This window comes from Photinus pyralis, unplaced genomic scaffold (assembly GCF_008802855.1).
Source record: "Photinus pyralis isolate 1611_PpyrPB1 unplaced genomic scaffold, Ppyr1.3 Ppyr1.4_LG8, whole genome shotgun sequence".
NCBI lineage: Eukaryota > Metazoa > Arthropoda > Insecta > Coleoptera > Lampyridae > Photinus > Photinus pyralis.
This window is the reverse complement of record NW_022170819.1, coordinates 33,444,291-33,454,905: the sequence shown is the minus strand read 5'-3', so window position 1 is coordinate 33,454,905 and position 10,615 is coordinate 33,444,291. Positions and strand designations below refer to the sequence as shown.

At 37.5% G+C, this 10,615-nt stretch overlaps 2 protein-coding genes across 2 annotated transcripts; one reads left to right on the top strand and one right to left on the bottom strand.

The window, feature by feature from the left end:
- The first annotated feature begins 1,244 nt into the window (after positions 1-1,244).
- LOC116179560 lies at positions 1,245-2,492 on the top strand. Its single transcript, XM_031499358.1, has one exon. The coding sequence runs from the start codon at positions 1,245-1,247 to the stop codon at positions 2,490-2,492; it is 1,248 nt and encodes a 415-aa protein (XP_031355218.1).
- A 4,190-nt stretch (positions 2,493-6,682) lies between these two features.
- LOC116179559 lies at positions 6,683-9,094 on the bottom strand. Its single transcript, XM_031499357.1, has one exon. The coding sequence runs from the start codon at positions 9,092-9,094 to the stop codon at positions 6,683-6,685; it is 2,412 nt and encodes an 803-aa protein (XP_031355217.1).
- Positions 9,095-10,615: the final 1,521 nt, after the last annotated feature.

Genomic DNA, 10,615 nt, shown 5'->3' with positions numbered 1-10,615 from the left:
GCATTTACGAAAAAAAAAAACTTCAAAAATTGCCCAAGCGGCCGTTGACAGATGTAGATCTACGTAAGCATGCAAGAGGGTGTGTACCATACTTTAGGGATGTGTTTATGCGAGATAGTATGCCTATATCGCCATGGAAAAATGAATCCGGTGTTATTAATTTAGATAACCAACGAGGGCGTGGCACTCATTGGGTGTCTTATAAAAAACGTGGTGAACGAGTGTGGTACTATGATAGTTTCGGTAATATTCCACCACCACGAGAAGTGATTGAGTATTTCCGCGACTGTAAAATTTATTATAATTACGGGCAAGAGCAACAATTTGGAACAACGAATTGCGGTCATCTGTGCTTAAAATTTCTGTATAAATAACACGCATTTTATCTCGGTACCTGTAGTCATAATGTCGACAACCTTCAGCATAGAGGGCGTTGGAAATACAGCCAGTCATGATTTTTATCCACCCATAGAACTTCCATCCGAGAAATTGTACGTAATAGGGGTGGTCGGTTTCTATGGCTGTAACAGTATTAGAAATATTCACGCGGGAAACGATAAATTCTATATTAGGAGAGGTGATAATTCCCACGGAATAGGAATTCCTCACGGTGCATACGAGTTGGAAGAGCTAAGCGCGTATATAAAAGCTCGCATTCCAAATCGCTTTAGTTTACGTACAAATAACAATACGCTCAAGTGCGAACTTAGCTGCGACTTTGATATAGATTTTACTCCAAGAGACTGCATAGGACGCATGATCGGTTTCGAATCGAAGATATTGGAAGCGAACGTTCTACATACATCTGCTTTAGATATACAAATCATTAAACATACCAACATTCACATAGAGTGCAATCTTATCCTATCCTATCGCAACGGAAATCCCGCTAAAGTACTTTATGAAATAGACGTTTCTGTTCCACCGGGTTACCGCTTAGATAAAATTCCCAGTAATACTCAATATTTGCAAGTAAATACCAGTAGAATTAGCAATATAACTATAAAGCTGACAAATCAAAAGGGTGAACCAATTGATTTCGGTGCAAGTGAGCCTTTTACAGTACGATTAGAGTTAAAAGAATATGGGGTTACGTATTAATCAAGGTCCACTGCCATCTTTCCTCAATACTATAAATAACCGAGGTAACCGGAAATCGACTTATTCTCAATCGGGACAGGGCCCGGGCACATTAACGCCTGCAGAAAAATATTTCTTGGAATCCATTGGTCTAAAAGTGCAAAATGGCGGCGGCTGCAGACTCGTTAAACGTCTTTCAAAACGCACGTTTTGATGAGACCATAATCAAGTCCGATATTCACACCTATCTCCCATACGGAGGATCTTCGAATTTTGGGCTTTCCAGTGAAATCCGTATATTAATTCAAAATCAAGAACTGATAACCGCCACGTACGATAGCTTCTTGTACATAGAAGGAAAAATTGAATGGAGTCAGTCACAAGAAGAGGGTGCCATTGCAAAAACATGCAACCTAACAAATAATTTCGCTCCATTCCTTTTCGAGGAAATTCGCTACGAGTTGGGAGGACAAAAAGTAGATGTGTGTAGGAATCCTGGAATTACATCCTCTCTGAAAGGATACATATCGTATACGTCTACTGAAAGCAAAGGAATGCAGCATTTGGGATGGTCACCCACAAACGAATCCGTTCAAGTAGATTACAACAAAAGCAACAAAGAAAAACATTTCGCTGTCTGTATACCGCTAAAACATTTATTCGGAAGCATGGAGGATTATCGTCAAGTTATTGTAAACATGCGACAAGAATTGGTGCTAATTCGAGCTAGAAGCGATACCGATTGTTACATGGGAACCGCCAACGATGCAGTAATATCGTTAACCAAAATTCAATGGAAAGTTCCGCACGTGACAGTTAGCGACAGTGCCAAAATCGGTCTATACGAACGGATTAATAAGGGTGCAACAATTACAATACCTTTTCGACAGTGGGAACTGTACGAATTACCCGCACTGAAACAGGCACAGTCGGATATATGGCCAATCAAGACCTCAACTCAATTAGAAAAACCTCGATGGGGAATTGTTGCATTTCAACGTAGCGGGAAGAAGTTTTCGCATGAGACAAGAGCGGGCGATTTCGATAACGTCAAAATTCGAAATCTAAAATTGCATCTCAACTCTGAAAGTTATCCGTACGAGGCGATGCATTTAGATTTTAATGCAAATAAGTACATAACGGCGTATCAAAACTACGTAAACTTTCGACGAGATTATTATGCCAAGGATGAGCAAGACGCTCTGTTTGACTATTTGTATTTTAAAAGTTGTCCAATCTTTGTGCTAGACTGTTCAAAACAAAACGAATCTCTGAAGCATTCAACGGTAGATGTTAAGCTGGAAATGGAGTCGATGGAGGCCTTCGAGGCGGGAACTGTTGCTTATTGTCTGATCCTGCACGATGCACTAGTTCAATACAATCCTTTGACTGGAGAAGTGAAAAAACTATAAGTTGTATTTTTTTTAATGTATAAATAAAATGTATTGAGGAAAATGTTCGTAGTTTTATTTCAACCGTCTAAAATGAAGGTTGTGACGCAGAAGCATAAGCTGTCCATTCAAAATCTGGATACCTTTATAACGACAAATGTAGAGGGCAAAAAACATGGCGAGTTACTTCCAAATAGCGTAAGATGCTTAATCTGCGGACCGTCTAATTGTGGTAAAACAAATACGATGCTCAGTCTGTTAACTGAGCCCAATGGTCTACGTTTCAAACACGTGTACGTCTATTCCAAATCATTGAATCAAGAGAAATATAAACTTTTGGGGGAAATTCTGCAGCCGATGAAGGATATTGGCTTCTTCACATTTAGCGAGAATTCCGACATTATGGAACCAAATGCGGCCAAACCTAATTCAATTTTTATCTTTGACGATATCGCTTGTGAAAAACAGGATAACATTAGAGCGTACTTTTCCATGGGTAGACATAACGCTATCGATTGTTTCTACTTGGGTCAAACGTATTCTAAAATTCCTAAACAATTGATTAGAGATAATGCTAACTTAATTGTCCTATTCGAGCAGGACGACTTGAATTTGCGACACATTTATGAAGATCACGTCGCTCCCATTATACCTATGCCTCTGTTCCGAGAGATGTGCTCGGAAAGTTGGCGAACTCCGTATGGCTTTATGGTGATCAATAAGGATGCAGATGTGCGAAACGGTCGCTTCAGGAAAGGTTTCGATCACTATATAATACCATGAGAACGTGTTTATTGTTCAGTTGGAAATAAACGGCTATCAAGTCAACAGCTTCCAAAAATAAACAGCTTATCAAGAAATAGGTCCCCTGTTCCCCCTGTTTATCTGTTACCTGTTCCCTTGATCGCATCATGGATAATAAGGAGATGGCCTTGAAAAGACGAATAGTTCAGGCTCGTAAAGCGATACAACAAAAGTACAATCGTCTCAAAGCGGATCGTTCTATTAGAGAACTGGAATTTGTACGAACGTATAAACCACTAATTCAACCGCTATCCCAGATCGTAAAGAAAATCGAACCACTGCCATCGGTGGTAACGAAAAAGGAGGAGCCAGAGGATGAAGTATTTACATCACCTTCCAAACGTTTATCACCCGCAAAAAGAAAGTCGCCACCACACCGTTCAACGCCTGCGATACCTTATTACTCGCGAGCGAGACGAAGGCCCTCTTCACTTACCGAGATTAGTCCTCTGGCTAGACTTCCCTACTTCCAAAAATATCCACCAACCGATATTAGCCCAATGGTTAGACCTTTTCGCCCCACGGCTACACCATCATTGAGACAGCCCCCATCATTTCTACAGAGTACAGTGATAGGAGAGCATCAACCAGAGGAAGAAGAAGAAGTGTCCTCTATCGCATCATCATCTGCTTCATTACTCGATATGCAAGGTTCGCAAGCTTTTTTGGAACAATACAACCACCTACCTCGTATATACGTCGAGCGCATGATAAGAAATACGAGTAATGCAATTGACACAACCTTTGGAATTCATTATAATGTTGAGACTGATAAGTGGACAATGGGCAACACACCGGTGATGATTAATGGTGACGATTTAATGATTAATGGCGTTCGATATAAGGGTACAGCAGGCCTATACGAACTTATCATTATGAATGAGCCGAATGAATCGCTAGTATCCAATCACGATAGAAGTAACTATAAGCAGATAATAATAGCAACTCATGTCGCACGGCGCAATTACGATCCCACCGAACAGATTCGTGGCAATAAGAGCAAAAAGTATACGCTCATAATAAAGCCTCTATTAAAGGAGGAGGAAGATGCGAAGAGGGGGCGTACGAAATCCGGAAGCGGTATTACTCTATTCAAGGAAGTCGATCGACCGATCGAATACAAATACTGGAATAGCGTACATGAATTGATTCGTGATTTAGAGGTTTTATGGGGTGAAAAAATGGCCGGCAACACTGGTGTAAAAAATGACATAATATCAATCGTGGAAGAGATGTACGAGGAGGGTTACATACAAAAGCCCACGCAGCGATTTTTACGTCAACTAGTATAAATACCCCTTTTCAGTCTTTTTGATTACATTCACCATGGATAAATTCGGACGTTCGCATACCCATGCTCAATTTGGAAAACTGCTAAAGACAAAATTTTCCATTACTGACGATACGATAAATGTGGAAAATAAGAGACTAAGTAATGTTGCGGATCCTATTGAACGACATGATGCCCTAACCTTACAACACTACCTATCAACAAGACTAAATCTCAACGAAAACCGGTTAATGAATGTAGGCGAACCAATAGACGACGGCGATGCCATAAATAAGGGATTCTTCACATATTATATGCAGATTGCGAAAGCACCTGTAGACGGTCTTCGCAATTACGTGGAGGTACTAGAGGAAGAGCTGAAAGCGGTCAAAGAAACATTGCATAAAGTAATAAAGGATGCAGCAGGTGGTAAATGAGCTACATAAAGCAGCGCGCAAAAACTTTCCACGTAGACGTACCGTTATTAAAGGATATGATGATCTTTGGCAAGCAGATTTGGCCGAATTCATACCTTACGCTAAACAGAATAAAGGCTACAAATACATACTGGTAGTTATCGATTGCTTCTCAAAATATTTGTGGACAAGAGGATTGAAGACCAAAACGGGCGAGGAGTTAACAAAAGCCATGCAAGATATTTTCAAAACTACCAGGCGTAGACCGCAAAATCTACAGACCGATGCTGGGAAGGAATTCTATAACAAATCATTCGCCAAATTGATGACGGAAGAACGCATTAATCACTACTCCACGTACAGTACAAAAAAGGCTGCCATAGCCGAAAGAACAATTAGGACGATCAAAAATTATTTATACAGACAGTTTAGTCTCCGTGGAAAGTATGTATGGATTGATGCAATCGAATTGATCACAAATGGATACAATAATCGTAAACATCGAACAACGGGGATGAAGCCGATCGAAGTAAAGGTCGACACGCAGCTGAATGTCTACAACCACATCAAGCTTTTCAACAAAAGATATCGATTTAATGTTGGCGATGTAGTTCGAATTAGCAAGTTTAAATCTATATTTGCTAAAGGCTACACATCCAACTGGTCTAGTGAACTATTCAAAATTGTAAAAGTACAAATAACCAACCCTGTGACATATTTGTTGGAAGACATGAACGGGAAACCTATACTTGGAGGATTCTACGAGCAGGAACTCCAAAGCGCAAAATATTCCGACGTATACTTGGTAGAAAAGGTACTACGACGGAAGAAAGATAAAGTGTATGTCAAATGGTGGGGATTAGACGAAAGATCTTGGATTGATAAGAATAACATTGTGTTGTGAGCTTATTGGTTGTAAAATAAAAAAGTCAATAAAAACATTTAGTCTTTTATTTACCATACAACATATTTTTTTACAGGTTTTTTTTTCCTATCACTATCATCTGTACTCATTATTTTTAAAAGTAACTCATACGTCTTCTTATAATCCATTAATTGGGTGGATGGCCAGATTGCAGAATCTGGCCCACAAGTCCAGCCAAGAATTGCGTTTGAATCACCTTCTCCTTTTTGTATATTTCCCATTATCCATCGGTAAATTTGTTTATGACGAGTATCTTCATAAGGGTTAAATTTGCATTCGATACTTTTCTCTATACATATATCGATAAACATTTCTAGAGCATTGACATTAGCGTACTGTGCAGATTCACATATACTTTCGTTTATCACACAAATAATATTTCTATGAACAGCCTTTGAATTAAGTAAATTGGTTATATAGATTTTGATATTTAATGGTAAGCTATCTACTATTTGATTGCCACTAATTTTTGATGAACTTATAACAGAGTCAACTAACTTATCTAGTTCAAGCTTCCTATCTACAAGTAATCTAATACTGTCTGGACTTATATTTCTAAAAGTAGCACACCAACTGAAACATTCGTCCGGTAAGACCAGGTTCTGTAAAAAATTAAAAAAAAATTAAAGCATAATTTTGCACGGACGGAATTTCCAAAAGAGCTCGTTTCAAGAATTTTTTATAAACTGGAACAGAAGTGTAATGTAATTCATGCTCCAACTGAATTTTCAAATTTTCATGGTTCATGATGTGGCGGATGTATTCTGAAATGTAAAAAAGGGGCTGTGAGACATTGTCAATGACATTTGAATCCCCAAGGACGGGTATCAATGTTATTAGCACAGATAACACGTTTGTCATCGTGAGGACTCAATACTACTTTCTCCTGCTTCAACGTAAATACTGTATGTTTTTTTGAACGAATAAGATGCTGACTTCGTTTTATAATTAGAACGTTAAACAAAGCGTTCTTGTAATCATTTAGAGTAATTTCTCTGATGCTAGTCGATGTCGAGCCTTTAGATTTTTTGGTCAGTTTTCCCTCTACTTCATAAGCGTACATCTTAGCACGAAGTCCTACGAATTCGGTCATAATGTGTCCATGATTTTCATCTTTCATTAGACCGGGGATTTTTTTATTGACTAATGGAATCCCATATTCATTATTGATATCATAATTTGAGGTATCAAATCGATGTATATCATCTTTTATATTCTCGTATATATTGGGAACTGTAAAATAGTATATTAGGCTATCGGTATCTGTATACAGAAGTTTTGTTTTATCTTTAAACTTTTTGAGAATGTAGTTATAATGAAAGTCATAGAGAAACGTTTTTGATATATCTAAAACGGCAAATCCCGCGTATATTGGTTTATTGAAAAATATCTCTAACCTATCCATCTCTATTATAACCATATCCTTATCAAAAATCGTACAACTGCTAAAGTTTGGCTTCGCTATATACGCACGGGCTTCATACCTTCCCTCCCATTTGGTTAATAGTTTCACATCTTTGTATTTTCGCACGTTCTCCATAAGTTTACCATAGACGCAATTAATCATTAATTTGTAAAATTCTATTTCAAACATATTTTTCGCTTGTTGCCTCATGCGAGTGTTTAATTCAATATACTTTTTCAGCCACGGTGATTGCTTAAACTGTAATACTCTATTTATTTTTATCAACTTTAACCCATGTTGTACGTACATCTTTAAATTTCTATAATGAACTACGTAGTTGTGCTTTGGGTACAAGGTAAGCATTAGTTTCTTTAATTTTGAGTTATTTGGCACTAGATGCTCTGGGGCCAAAGGTAAATCAGAATGTAATCTGTGGCATTCCAAAGGATACTCTAAATCACAGTCTACAATATAACCAACGTCTGAATCATCAGGATGGTTTAGAATATCTAAATTTTGAATGTCATCTACAAAGGAAAAATCGCTGCAAGGCAAGAATTCACACATTGAGGCACCATAAAGGTTATTAATATCATAATACATTAAATAGGTCGTCTCCAGGTTAGGATTATATTTTTCTTTCATGTACGGGTTATTGGCCTTCGCGTATCTCATTGAACATTGTGCTACACCTCCTCTTATACCACTTTCAATAAACATCATTTGATCAATGTCACTTAAAAGTTCTAATTTAACGTCGGTGACTTTAAGCATTGCGTCAAATGCCAAACCCGGGGCGGTGTAATAATGTAACGGATCTAAGCGATAGGTACGCAAACAAGTCTCCCTAAAATTTTCAAAGATATCCGCCAAAAGGAGAACGTCCGTCATCAAATAGAGATCAGAATATTGACCTAAGGTTTTAATTTCGAACGCGTTCCAAATGTGATTCGCATGTTCATAGTCCGCTTCGCTCACAGCTTCATTTTTTAATTGACTAAAAAATGCATCTCGAGTTGGTAACACTGTCTCATTTAATTTCTCCCACGAATCAACGTAATCATATGGAAACACTCCCTTTCGAGTTAACAAATGGAATTCATTTGCATTACGACAATGCGCTCTAGTAATAGTTTTCTGCTCATTATCTAAATACGAAGATAGCTTATCTATACTACTGCTCATAAATCTAAAGGAATCGATAAATCGAAAATCTATGTTAGTGTTCTGCACATGCTTCGTGAAAGAAATATATTTTTCTTTGTTTAAAGGTAAGAGTTTAATTCCGCCAGGAAAGCCGATAGCGAGTTCTCGAATAAAAAAATGGGCATCGTATCCGCTTAAGTTATGGAAAACGACTGGTATAACATGGGAGTGGTTAAAGTTCAAATTACATGCCTGGTGAGCCGCCCCTCTGTACCGCCCCGTCATATGATGGTGATCGCGTACTTTAATTTGATCTTCGGTAAAAGGTTTCTCGCAAATGTGACACACTATAGCGTTCAAATAGTTTTGCATCTGATGAGGACTAAGAACTTCCATGGGAACAATAGTATTCACAATTTCATTTGCCCAATCGGCAATCTCGCGCAATCGTTTAATAAACCATTGAATACAATCAGGTCCTCTGTATGAAAACAATTTCGAAAGCGACTCATCATACGAACACTTAAGGTAAAAGGCAATACTAAAGGGAGTATGCTTTTGGTAAAATGTTGTGTTAGCATTTGGAAGATTGACTTTATCACATTTTTCCAAGATGCACTCAAGGTCTGAATAAATAGTAAATGCCACCTTCTCCATGTTAGAATAATGTGTGAATTTTAGAATCCTTTCCGAGTCATTAGGCAGTCGAATGGAGCACTTATTGACTTGATGACATTTAAGCGTATGCTTTTCTAATAAATCACTCGTTGAAAAGTGGTTCAGACAAATATTGCAGAAGAATTTCTTATGTCCTCTACGAGATAGTTGGGAAGATAACAACGCTGACATATTTTTAATCCATGCAAAATGATAGTAACAGTTATTGGTATTGAGGACTTTATTCCTTTGATCAGAAACCAACACCAATAAATTGATAGTTTTTCTATTATCAACTTTACCACTTAACATAAAAGGAAATATATTTCTCTTAACTATGCAATATAAGTTAATGGAGATATCATTCATGTTCTCAAATTTTTTAATATCTGTTAGTTTAATGGGGAATTTGATAGATCCACGATTTAATACTTGGTCAAAATGAGGATAACTACTTACTCTATCGGCATTTTTATTAACGGGATGCAATGCTGCGACTATTGACCACAGAAAACAAAACTGATCATTATTCTTTACGTTAATAACTGCTCTCTTAGCGGCTATAAAAGGAGGAACTTTGACGTATGTTGAAAACCCTCCCTTAATGGGTACGTACTGATTAATATTGATTTTCAGATTTACTATATCCGATAAGGCCCACCCAGAGTTCTTTTCGGAGAAATTCTCCAACTTTGTTTGAATTTTATCGAAAACGTTTTCATTGTACCATTCCCTAAGATTAGTACCGATGTCAATCGGAGCATTTTTGGTCTGGAATGTTTTCAAGTCTATAATGCTAGTTTGAGGATGAATAAAATTGCAAGTTAAAATGACGTTTACTTTTAACATGGATCTTGCTAACGCTATCTTAATTTGGCGTAAAAAACTATCGTACGCATGATTTAGAAAAATTAGGGGATCCTTATAACCAAAATTAACAATAACACCAGTAATTAAACGGCCATTGAAGCAGGAGTCTAGTGTGTACCACGCTAGTTTACGTGATCGACTTTTATTGATGACATCGATCCCACAACCCCTTTTTTTCGTGGAAAAATTCTTTAATCGCTCTTGTAACGTAGCCAAATAGCTTTTCAAGAGCGCCAAATTAGATTCAAGTCTCGAAGAATTTTCATTCGGATTATTGAAATGAACTTGATTGACAATAGCTCTTTGCAATATTCGAATGTTGGTTTTCGCGATTGAAATGTGTTTAACAATTTCAGATTTCTTTTTTAAGAGATTTGCCGAATGTCGGGTTAGGTTAACGATCTCACTGCTTATACTCGAAACAGATTCCATACTTACTATGCTGATCAAAGGGTTTTAATTATCCAAGATTTTAATCTGTGTAAATCCTAGAAATGTTGCACTCATAAGTTATCCGACACTAGTGCGATTAGCTGACCACGATCCTAGATGTCACAACTGAGATACTGCTCGAATGATACTGTATACGTAAGTAAACCTGAGAACAGGAACAAATTCTTTTTATAAGGTGTATTGCAAATGTTATTGCAG